Below are 12,693 nucleotides of genomic sequence, written 5' to 3' on the forward strand. Positions count from 1 at the left end.
CTCTGTGTTTACTCTTCAATTTTCTACTCACAGCTCTTACATGCCAGCTGATTAGTATCTTACAGATTCTAGAAGCTGGCATTCAGCAGTTAATCCCCACTACACTCATGTATCTCAACATGCAGCCTGGTTTCCTTATTGGTGTTCTAAAGGGTTAGTTGCAAAATGTGAACTTCTTCAGGAGTCACCCGTCAAATACAAGGGGAACATCTACCAGGAAATACCTTTAGAAATGAGATGATGATTTCACAGATTCTTGCACACTGCCAGCCAAATTCAGAGCTTAAAACGCTGAACTCCCTCTCCAAAGCACAGGATGCAAATGCCAACCTGTACCATGACATAAAGTTTCCTTCACAGCATATTTTCTTGTTTTAGATTCTATACAAGCCAGTAACAAGGTTGAACTACACAGTACCATCTTTAAAAGCATTTCTGAGCAAAGACTGCCATTAAGGCCACAGTAGATAATACTTTTGAGTATTCTTCCCCCTCACAAACCTGTATTAGTGCTTAGCAGTCTTTAGAAATGCACATCAAAACATTTGTTGCCAACAGAACTGGACAAGGTGCTAATAATCTATAGTTTCCAGATGGCTTCCAAATGCATTCTGCTATTCTCATGGCAGAACATTCCTCAATAGCATCTACTCCTCAGTTTTAATGAAAAAAAGCAAAGACACGTCCCAACTTTCTTCCTGATGATTTGTTAAACAAATCCCATTTTGAGCCACGTATCTTTCCAAAGTTAGATACTACATCATGTACTTCAGAGAAGAAATGCATCGGACACACAGGAATTTAAGTGAAGCCACTTGCTCCATGGAAGGACCCAACAAAGCTGCAGCTGAATCCAATTTGCTTTCCTCTCCAATAACTGTAGATGAGAAGAGAATACAGACAAGAGAGGGAGAGATACCAATACATTCCTTGCATGTCAATGCTTCTGTTTGAGGATTAACATTTTAACTGGGAAGTGGCTTTCTACCTTGTATGCCTCTGTAGTAAATGGCATGGACTCCTAGGACGGCTAATCTAGTACAGCCCAAGCCATGTTGTATGTTCACACTGTATTATGCTCCTGTTACGAATTAACATTCAAAGTTTTAAATAAAACCTATTAATGTCCTACAAAGACAAATTAGTTTAGCTTCTTCCATCTCTTACTATTTTGAAGACCTGCAAAAGCAAGATATAGTTGAATGTTTTTAATCATATGCAGTGCCAGTTAGCAGCAGGAGTCTACACTCCTGATACATATGTATGTGTGTGCATGTGTGTATAAATATATATGTATATAAACACACACACGTTACTATACTGAACTGAAGACTCGCTTGTCTATGGACAGAACACATTCAAGCTATCAAAGTGGTATCTGAGCTAACCAAACACAGCTGTAAAAAATAACCATGGTTTATTATAAATTTGGTTACTCCCCCACCTCAAGTAAATCATTCTCTTGCTCTTCCATTAGAAAACACCCTTAAAGAGAAGAATGCATTGTAAGCACCTCCACTAGGCGTGAGGCCTCGTACAAGGTTCTGCCTGAACTATGTGGTTGTGCAGCCATGTGCCTTGCAGGCAGCCACCTTTCAAAGTTCAGTACCTACAGCACAGGGCACACCAAACAAAATCCTCCTCTCATGGTGTGGAATGAGACACTGCACAATTTTTGTCCTGAGCAACTTTCAAGGGAAGGGAGGGAGGAAAAAAGCATAAATGAAAGCACCTCAGTTTAGGACGGGAAGAGAGGTACCAGCAGGAAATTAGATTGATAGAATTAAGAAGAATATTAGAACGAGGGACTGTGCTGGTAGTTTTTAAAACTGTCATTCATTCCCTAAAGAAATAATGCTGGAGGAATCACATTTCACATGAAAGTTACGATACATCCTTCAGCATACAAATTTGCAAAGATACTATAAAATCATTCCGCAAGTACATCACTGGGTACACCTTGGTCTACACAGCCTCTTCACAGAAGACCCACTAGTTAATTTAATTCACATACTACAGAACACGCAACTTTGTTGGGCTGAAGCAAACTGTGAACTGCTTTCCAGCGAGTTTTATACAATGCCAAAAGATTGAATGTTTTAATTCAATTAATGCTTTCAGCTGAGTAATTTATTTTTTAAAGAAAACTGCTTATTACACATTTTATGAATAAGTCTAGAGTAACAGCATGAAAGACGCTTTCAAGCTTCAGCTCGTCACCATTAGATTTTGTTACTATTTCCTCCCAACTTCATTATGCATTCAGAAAATGAATAAAAACATGAAAATGAGAACGCCCTACTTTAGTTCCTAGTACATCTACAGCATACGATGGCAACATAGTCTGCATTTACTTTTACTAACATGGTCACAACATACACACACGTATTTTCACCACTCACTGCTTCACAGTGCCCCAAAACACACCTTAAAACCTGTGCTCAGCAACAGTGTGGCATATCTGCATTTGAGAAGTAAACTCTCAGAAATGCCTTTTCTCCAGCGACCTTATATTGGGCTGCTTCTTTTCCCTCAAAAAACCTTCCTGCATCTGAGCTCTCAATCAACTGACCGCACCCAACCAATCCTTCAGGTTCCTTCTCTGGTTTCGCGCACAAAAGTTACTTAAAGACTTACTTCCAAGCTATTCCACTACTTCCACTATTTAGAGCATAGATTATGAACCTGAAATAATAAAAAGATGATCAATATTTGAAAATAAGATAATAATTCTAAAAAAATTACACGTTTAGATACTTGTGCACAAACTTTGATAAACCTTTTAGCAATCAAAATGGTGTGACTTTTAGAAGCTAAACAGTTCTCAAACTTTATTTTACCATAATATTTTTGTCATTTTTGCCCTAAAGTCAAAGTGTAACAACGGCACACAAAGATCCAGAATAAAAAATAAAAAGTAAAGAAATCCACAACTAAATATTGCATCAGGGAGATCTGAAAATTAGGACTGCGTTTATCTATTTTACTACGCAGAATTTGAGAAATATTATTAAATATCTTCTCTGAACCATAGTAAGATAAAGTCAGAAAGTCAGCAGCTGTTGAGCAGGCAAACTTTTCCTGCTGCATGCAATGAAGTTTACTTTAAGAATAATTTGTTTGCTGCAATAAAGTACCCTCAAAGCATAAATGCAAAAAAAATTATAAAGGATCTGTGACAGATAGAAAATACTACTACTTTCAAATGGCTTTTAAAGACATGATTAGGATAAATCAATGCCTGCTGTGTAACTACGATTTGAAAGAAATTAATTTTAATGATCACATTCCTTAATAATAGCCTTCAAAAGAGACTTCACTTTAGAATACACATATTCTAAAAGCAGGACCACCTTAATACAATTTTAAGGGTTACGTAGCTTTATTGAAAGATCATGACACAATTAAGTTTCTGGTTTCACTGGACCAAATGTAAGCATGGTCTCGACACTCCCACTGTCCCATGTCACCGTTACCTTTGCAGTTATCACCTTGATTGTGCCATGCAAAATGCAAAAGCTTCAAATTTTCAGAGCTGATACAAAGGATTGCAAATGCATTTGAGCTCTTTATCATTTTTATACTTACAGAGGAGGAGAAAGTTGGTGGGCCAGCAACTGTAAGGACTTTAGTACAATCCTTATTGGTAATCTTCACTATTCAACCGGTTCCCTACGGGAAGCTAGCTCTGAGAGACACTTCACTTGGAATGCAAACCCCTATAACTTCTCAGCACAAAACATTTCATTAGGGAGAATTCAGACAAGCCTGGAAAGTGTCTCAGCATATATCTCTGCATGTAAAGAGCTCAAATTTGAAAGGATCCCACTCCATGGCTCCGTTCTCCAAGATCTGACAGTTATAATCTCAGTCATATCAGAGAAGTATCAGCTTTAATATGTTCACATCTAAACCAGCCAGGCAAAGCTGTGGCTGGTCTTACAGTTCAAAATGTGAAAGCATAATTGTCATTCTACCAGTGACCATCTCCCCCAGTGACTTAAAGTTTCTCCAAACCTGACAATATAGTCAGGTACAGTGATTGCCTATCTACGACCGATTACTGAAATAATATAGTCTGTTCTGTATGTATGATTAATACATACATTTATTATAGTTATTTTGGGATCTGAATTGCAGAACAGAGTCTGCTTTTCAACTGTATCAATACACCTCGTTAAATATCATTCCACTCCTCTAAAACATAAGTGAATGTTTATGTACAAATATAAAAATACGAATATACACATGTGCAAGATGCGTGTATTTTGTTCACATGTGCATACACTTCCAAAGCAATGAAACTGCAAATGCACATTATTACACTCGTCCATTATGGATAACGTTTATTCCAAAGGAGTATCTCCTCCCATTTAACGCTACTTACAACCCTTGAAATAATTGTCTGTAGCTAAACACTCCTGGGTATTCCATCTGCTTGTTTATTTGGCTTAATGCAGCTGGGAGAAAATTTACACAGGCCTTTACACAGGCCTCTAACCTCCAACACCACACACAGAAGATTTTCACTCAGATCAAAAAAGTTTACGAGATTATAGAGGACTTATAAAGGTATTAAAAATATTCAATTATATTAACTGTGAAACAGCTAAATTCAATATTTTTTACATTATATGGCAATAACTAAAAGGTGGCAATGTGTAAAACACTGCTTTCTTACTGCAACACAAAACTGCCACAATTCTTAGTGTTTACCTAATGTCCAGCAAGTGCATACCACTGCAATGGACCAAAAAAGTGTGGTAATGTTCAATATACATCCATGCTACATGGAGTTTTATTTAGTTTCAGACGACAAAAATAATTTCTGCTATTTCAAATCTTGAAGAAATCTACAAGTGTTATTCTTTTCAAAACTTAACAGCAAATAACACAAGTACTTTTGTGCAAGGTATCCAAAATTAGTCTCAAGCACAGCTCAGCTACAGCGCCAGGTGTCAACCCGTAACTGCTGAGCACACACAATGGCACCAAGATATTCAAATATCCTTGCTATTTTCCAGCTACTTCAGGAAGAAACTGCTTTGAAAAAAACATTCTCATCCTCAATGCTAAAGTAAAAAAGCATGTATATATAGGTAAAAATATGCATGCGTAGATGTATACAAAACAACCTTATTTAAAAAAAAAAGTAAAAAAATCAAATTGCATGAAAATCCCTTAACTGTTCTGAAACAGTGATGCAGTACCCGTGACTCACAAAACCTTAGAAACAAATAGTTCAATATGTGTATTTCACAGCTGTTTCCAAAATAGTTCGTTGAGTAGAACAGTCACAGAAATAACAGAGAAATCAACAATATCTTGTGGTTTGCTTTTTTCCCCTTTTTTTTTTAAACTACCACCCATTTAATATTTTGTTATTATTCAATGATAGAACGCAGAGCGCAGCCACCTGATTACACAGTTTGTTAGAGTCTAATTTCCTAAGCAAAATACAGAGATTTCCTAAAACTCAGGAGACAAAATGAAGGAATTAAAGGTTTGCTTCAATAACGAAGGGCTTTTTTTCCCCCCTCTTCCGCATACACATCCAAATCCCCCCATTTTTGCAAGTGCAAACGGGAGAGTGGGCAGCAGAGAAGCTGAAGCCTTGGGACACAAAGAAGATTTCAGCTACTGTGAGAAACAAGCCCCAAAACACCTTCCCCAAAACCAAACAAAAGATGGCATCTGCAGGAGGAGAATGACAACCCCCAAACACACAGGTGATCCACACCCCCACACCCCACTCGCCTGCATGTTTTGAGGGTTCCAAAATACAGTACCTTTGCCTTTTACAGCAGTGCTGCTGCCAACTGAAGAGGATGCCTGAGAATCCTTCTTCAGCCTCTTGCTCTGAGGTCTGACACTGGACCTGAGAAAATGATGCTGGTCCTGGCTGTGGGACGGCTGGAGGGCAGCCGGGGCCTGGGACAAGCTGGGGTTCGGTGAGGGGCTGCTGTTAGTGTTGCTGTTGATAATCTTCTCTTCTTTCTTTGTGCTGCTGCTGCCTGGAGCTGCCTCTCCTCCTCCTCCTGCCCCTTCTTCTTCCAGGGACTCCTCATCTCCTCCTGCTCTCTTGCCCAGCTTTTTCACCCCTTCCTCCCCGCTGCTCTCGCCCAGTTTCACCGTCATCCTGTTGGGGAGGAGAGAAAGAAAAGAGGGGGGCACAAAGTCAGGCCGGGGAGCCCACCAGAGAGGGGGAGAAACCCCTGGGCTGAGAGGGGAGAAGTTTAGCTGCAGAAATTCCTCTCAACATGGCCGCCGTTGTTTGTTACTAAATCCCCTTTCGTTTGCTGTCCCGACCCAACAACCTGTGCCGAGGGCGGGAGGGGAGAGCCCCGCGGGAATCCCCCCCAAACCGGCCCAAAAGGGTGCGGGGCTCCCCCGGCGCCCCCCCGGCGGCCCCCCGGAGGGCTTCGGGCCGCCTCGGGCGGAAAAAATCGCCGAGGCCAACTCGGGCGCTGGAAGCGCTCGGCAGGCGGCGAGGGAGGCAGCCGCCGGGCCCGGCGGAGCGGGGCAGCGCGGCCGGGGCCGGCCCGGGGCTCGCCCCCATCCTACCCCTTCCGAAGCTCCGGGGGCCCGGGGGGGCTCCCCGGCCTCCTCACCATGGGGCCCAGCCGGCCCGGCCCGCCGCGGGGGGGGGCTCCATGCTCCTCGCTGCGGCGGCGGCGGCTTCTCCTCCTCCCTGTGTGTGTGTGCGGCTGGGGCTGGGACTGGCCACGGCGACCAAGCTTTCCAGCTCCCCTCCGCCCCCACCCCGCCACAGCCCCGCACCTCCCGGCCCTCCCCAGGGCACCGCTCGGCCCGGGGGGAGCCGGCCACGGCCGGCCCCGGCAGCCCGGCCGCCTTCACCGCGAGCATCGCCCGGGCGGCGGCTCGCCTGTCACGGGCCGGCCGGGCCGGGAGGGGACCGGCTCCCCGCAGCCCCCTCGGCTCGGTTCTCGCTCGCGGCTTCGGCAGCCGCCGGCACCGCTCGCGGCCGGCCCGCGCCCGCGCCCGCACCCCGCGGCGTTACCTCAGGGGGCCACAAACTCCGCGGGCACCCGCAGCGGCGGCGTCCCCCCCTCGCCTCGACGGGGACAGCTCGGGTGCCGCGACCTCCCGGGCCAGCAGTAAAGTTTTACCCCGCGATCTGCCGGGACACTGCTCTGCGCCCTCCGAGAGGCACCACCAGATCGCTTAAACGCCGGGTCTGACATTTGGGGGCCATTTGGGATGGCCGCTCACTAACTTCAGAAATCTGCCCGGCACAGGGGTACCTGGAACAGAACACCAGACACGTGCACACGCACAAGAGCTTAAGGCATTAAATCACATTATCTGCTACAAGCCAACAGCAGTTTTTTTTAAGAGAGTGTAAAAATGGGCCTGGCACCTGATCTAGAAGTCAACTTCTAAGAAAGAAACCGTTCCACGGCAGAAGAGAGAACTAGCAGTTGCAACGCCTTATCGCCAGCACAGAAGCCACAGTCCAACTTTAATTAAGGGCAAAGATAAACACCAGGGAGAGAAGGAAATTCCAAATATCACTAACAAAATGATGGAATTGCAACAGATCAGGCTGATACCAGGATGGAGTGTTTTAAAGTAAACCAGGTGCATCAGCATAACACCACACCTGAATGCGCGTTGTTACACTTTACGGACTATGTTCCTATTACTAAAGAGTTACTTTTCCCTCTAACAATTCCCAGCTGAAATACCGTACCTAGCAGCTCAGAAAAACATGGGGCAATGTTCCGTTCTTTGCAAAAAGCCCAATAAGCTGGTTTGAACTGTAAATATAAGTTGATATTAAAAGTTCATATAAAACCTGACGGAGCCCCGATCACCAACAGAGGTCTTCTCCACATTAAAAAAAAAATATATATATTTTCAGTCGCTGTGATGACAGAAATCTTCAAACCCCGACAGTTTGTGCTCAAAAAAATATTAACTCTGGGAGGACTCAAACCTCCTTGATCTCCATTTGGGTTTTATTACCCCAAGTCAGACGATGCAGCTGCTGCGTTCCCCCCAGCAATCTCTGTCAGAAGGCTGAAGGGTTTCTCCCCCCCAACCACACACCTCTGGGGCGGTCTCAAGACACGGTAGGAGGCCAGGGCAGCCACCCCCAGCATCCACCCCCCTTCGCAGCATCCTGGCCAAACCCTTCGGCGGGGGCTCGCACCGTTTACCCCCTCCACCCGCTGTTTTCGCTTTCCCTTTTGCTTTCAGACGCACGCCCTCCCCAGCCACACCGCCGCACGCCCCGCGCCTCCTCACCCGGCGCCGCTCACAAAACCCCGGCTCTCCCCGCGCTCCTCAGCCCCCCGCAGCCCCCGGCGCCGCCTCCTCCCGCTGCCGGGGGCTCGGGCCCCAGCGCCGCCCGCTGTGCCGGCCCCAGCGGCCCTCAGGCCCCGCGGGAGCCCGAGGAGCCGCCGCCCTCCCCCGGCCCGGGCCGTGCCTGCAGCGTTACCTGCCGCATCAACGCCGCCTCGCAGCCTCCGCGCTCCGGCGCTCCCGGCGGCGGCCGCTCCGGCTCCTCCGCCCCCCGCAGCCCCAGGCACCCGCAGGCCGCGCCCCAGAGCCGCCAGCTCGGGCGGAGGCCGGCGCGCCCCGCGACCCCCGCGGCCTCCAGCGGCCCTCCCAGCGCTGCCGGCGGCAGCGGCCCCGCTGCCCGGCCGGGGAGGCCGCCTATCCCCGCGACCGCGGCACCGCCGCTTCCCGGCCGGCCTCAGCGCCCCCGAGCCGGAGCCGCGGCTCCCTGGCGGGCCGGCTCGGCCCCGCAGCGGGCGGCGGTGGGGGGCTGCGGGCCGCCGCGCTGGGTGCGGGCCGCCGCGGTTCCGCTTCCTCGTCAGCCTGCGCCGGGCCTCGCCGGGCGCGTCGGGCCGCCCCTGGCGGGACCCCAAACAAAGGCCGCCATTGGCTGGCGGCACGCGGGAGCGAGGCGGGAGGCGGGGCCGCGGCGCCGACGCCGGCCAATCACCGCGCGGCGCGGGGAGGGCGACGGCGGCGTAACTCGGGGGAAGAGGCGGCAGCTGGGGGCCGGCCGAGGGCGAGGCGAGCCCCGCGAGCCGGCTGCTGATTGGGAAGGAGGGTAGCTAATGGCCGTCGTCTGGGTTCTCATTGGCTAGAGAGCTCTTGATTTGCATGCGGCGCTGTATTTATGGCGCCCGCCGGAAAAGGCGGTGCTTTTGCGAGTGAGGGGCTGGGTGTGGGGTGGAGCGTGCTGTGGTTGGCGCTGGGGCTTCCTCTGGGAGCGGGCGGCCCGCGGCGCCGCTGCGGACGTGAAGGACCTTGCGTCTCAGCCCGTGAGAGGCGCTGCGGGGCGAGGCCGCCGCTTGGCACCGCTCGCTGTGCTGCCCCGCCGCAGCGTCCCATGCTTGCGTCGTAGCCGGGAGGCGAAGCGGTGCGGGGCTGCCCTGTGTCCGCCCGTCCCGCTGCGGAGCCCGCTCTCCTCCCGCCGGGGCAGGCTCTCCTGGTAGCCTGCGGCGCGGGGAGCTGCTGCCGCGCGGCTTTGGGTGCCTGCTGCTCCCCTCGCTTGTGCCCTCGGAGGTGGGGTGTGGAGGGGAGACCTGGGGTCTGCTCTCGGCCTGGAGCACGCCGTGCCTCTGGCAAAGCCTTGGCACCAGCAGGGGCTGTGCTGGCCGGTCTGGTGCTGAGCATCCCTGCGAAGCCTGGGTTTGGTGGGGTGTGAAGAAATGACCAATTCTTGCAGATCTTACGGGAGTTCTTACAAAGAGCAGCACTAGAAGCATAGCTGAGCACTGGAGGTTTGGCCACAGAGCTGCTGAGAGGCTGGGCCATCCCGAAACGGCGGCTGTGCTTCTGGAAGGTTCTGAGCTGAGGGTGGCCCACAGGCTGAGCGTGCTGCTGAGGTGCTTGATTAGAAGCACCTTTGTTACCAATTAAGGATTTTAATCAGCTTTTTCTTCAGTGTTGTAAGTGATGTACTGAAAGCAATAAATATAAAATCTCCTGGGAAGGCCTGTCATCTTCACAACTTCAAGTCTTCTTGTGATGTTTGAGTTTATATAGGGATCATTAGGTGAGCTAGTGAGCTTTTTTTTTTGCTTAGTAAACTATCTCAAGGATTAAGGAAGCTTTATTCAGTGATTTACAAACTAAATGAGAGTTGAATTAGATTAGTGCATGAGATCTTTTGTCCCGTTTTCCAGTGACCATTGTTTGGTACTTAGATGTGGCAATCTCATGTTAACTGCTAGTGAAAATAATTTCCAAAAATCTTAAAACAGACTTTTGTATGAGATTTTTTCTTTGATAGCTATGAGTAAACTATTTATGAAAAGAATATTGGATACTCATCTTTTTAAAACTTCCTGAATATCCTAGCAGGATAGGAGGTCTTAGTCCTGTTCCTTTGAGGAAAAATTCTCAATCTGTAGCTTCGGAATCAGTTTTCACAATTTGACCTTTATGATGGCAGGTAAATTGTGGAAGGCAGGGCTCCTGTGGAGAGTGTTGCAAGTAACTCATGACAGCGAGCTAAATTTAAACATGCCTTGGGCTTTGTCATCTCTAAATATGCTCTAGAGCATAACTATGAGTAACAAGTATATTGTTACAAATTGAATTTTTAAACTAAGAAGAGCCAAATTGCTTAATGGTCTTGTCACAACTGTAAAGCTTTGTGTTTAAACTTACACATTAGTTTGTTGAGAGTATTTTTTCAGTCTTGTTAGAATGTAATGCAAGATCATATGGCTTATATCAAATATTCTTGCCACTTGATTTGACCACAACCAAATTTAACATTACTGACAGGAAATGATGCATTCTGCATCTACAGTGCTGTGTGTTTCATTTCCATGGTTCTTTGCAAAAACATGTGAAGGTGCGTTCAGTTCCCCACGGAGCTCAGAGCTGAAGGTTCCCATTCTCTGTGTATGTAAATAACTTCATATGCTTGAATAGCCCCAGTGCCTCAAGTAGACTGTTAAGATGTAAAATTGCTTATGTGCATAAATGTCCATTAAAGAGACTGGAAAAAAAAGGCATAGGACGAGAGCTGAGAGGCAAGGGGAAGGCTGAGATGTCAGAAGACACTTGAACTTCATTCTGTTTTAATGGTAGGGAGGTCTCCATGATCGTGCTTGTGCAAACCTGCACAGATATAAAACGCAAACAGTCTTTCAGTGTTTGTTGCCATGGTTCTCTGGACTAGGCAAGAACACTAACTTGGATTTCTTGGGCATCCTGTGTATTTTAAAAATGAATAACAAATTGTGTGCACTGCATACTTGTCTGTGGTGGTCTCAATTTTGCATCTCAAGTGCATGATTATTACACTAATTACATGAAATTTCTTGTTCAAAGGCCTTAGATGTAAAAAAAATCAACACAGTAGATGTTATCCTGTATTTTCCTTTTAGGTCACTTAGCTATTAATTTTCATAATTTATTTGTTCATACAAAGCTCTTAAATTCCTTAATCTGGCAAATGATAATGGGTGATTTTTGTTAGCAAAGCAGTTCTTTCCCATTCAGGTAAGAGGATTTAAACCAAAGGTCAGACATCTGTTGTTAATCTTTCATGTCTTACTAAATAGGAGTCACCTAATCGCAGCTTTACTTTTTTCTCAGCAGCTGAGGTCAAGCCCTTAGAGGAAAGGGTAAGATCCACTGTGTGACTGTGCTACCGAAGCATGTTCTTTGTGTGTCCTGGGGCCTCAGGGTCTCTGCAGTAATCAGGCCTCTTTCATGAGGGCAGTACTCAGATGAGGGAAGACCCGAGCATCCTGGGATGCTCTGCTTATTTCTTATTTTAAAGCATAAATGCTCTATAGCAGGGCTTCTCTGCTGAATGTAGTAGGGCAGGGAACTTCAGCTTCTGTCCAAGTCTATGCAACCAGGCATATGTAGTTTAGGTATTAGGCAGAACTTTGTTTAACAATGGAGCCAGTTAATTGTGAAAGCTGTATAATGGTCGCCTGAGCATAGCTGGTCAGTGTTTTTAGATCATGGAATCATTTAGACTGGAAAAGACCTCTAAGATCGTCTGGTCCAACCTTTAACCCAGCTCTGCCAAGTACACGCTTAAGCCAGGTCACTAAGCGCTACATCTGTATGTTGTTGTTGAAGACCTCCACGGATGGTGACTCAACTACTTCTCTGGGCAGCCTGTTCCAATACTTTACAACCCTTTCAGTCAGTAATTTTTTTCTAAACCTCCCCTGGCGCAACTTAAGGCTGTTTCCTCTCATCTCTTAGTACGTGGGAGAAGAGACTGATCCATGATAGCTTCTGTTAAGGTGATGAGGTCTCCCCTGAGCCTCCTTTTCTCGGGGCTAAACAACCCCACATCCCTCAGCTGCTCCTCATAAGACTTGTTCCCCAGACCCTTCACCAGCTTTGTGGCCCTTCGGACATGCTCTGGCACCTCGATGTCCTTGTAGTGAGGGGCCCAAAAAGTGAGCACAGTACTTGAGGTATGGCCTCACCAGAGCTGAGTGCAGAGGGACAATCGCTTCCCTAGCCCTGCTGGCTGCACTATTCCTGATACAAGCCAGGATGCCGCTGGCCTTTGTGGCCACCTGAGCACGCTGCTGGCTCCTGTTCAGTCAGCTATTGACCGAATACCCTAGGTCCCTTTCCATCAGTTCTCCCCTCAGCCTTTAGCACTGCGTGGGTTTGCTGTGCCCCAGGCGCAGAACGCAGTGCTTACACGGCCGAAGCCAACGGGCG

The 12,693-nt window shown here is 47.7% G+C and overlaps 1 protein-coding gene across 4 annotated transcripts in view; it reads right to left on the bottom strand.

Annotated features, from left to right (window-relative positions):
• Positions 1–8,855, bottom strand: part of CRAMP1 (cramped chromatin regulator homolog 1) — a 45,007-nt gene extending 36,152 nt beyond the window's left edge. For 2 of the 4 annotated variants that reach the window (XM_080557010.1, XM_080557013.1), the window contains exon 1: positions 5,790–6,139. In XM_080557010.1, the coding sequence (XP_080413136.1) occupies positions 5,790–6,138 (349 nt within the window). In that variant the 5' untranslated portion in view covers position 6,139. Of the gene's footprint in view, positions 1–5,789; positions 6,140–6,611; positions 6,948–8,464 lie in introns of those variants that run through there. The other 2 variants (XM_080557012.1, XM_080557011.1) reach the window with 2 other exon arrangements.
• Positions 8,856–12,693: the final 3,838 nt, after the last annotated feature.

This window comes from Anser brachyrhynchus, assembly GCF_964034855.1.
Source record: "Anser brachyrhynchus genome assembly, chromosome: 15".
Classification (NCBI taxonomy): domain Eukaryota; kingdom Metazoa; phylum Chordata; class Aves; order Anseriformes; family Anatidae; genus Anser; species Anser brachyrhynchus.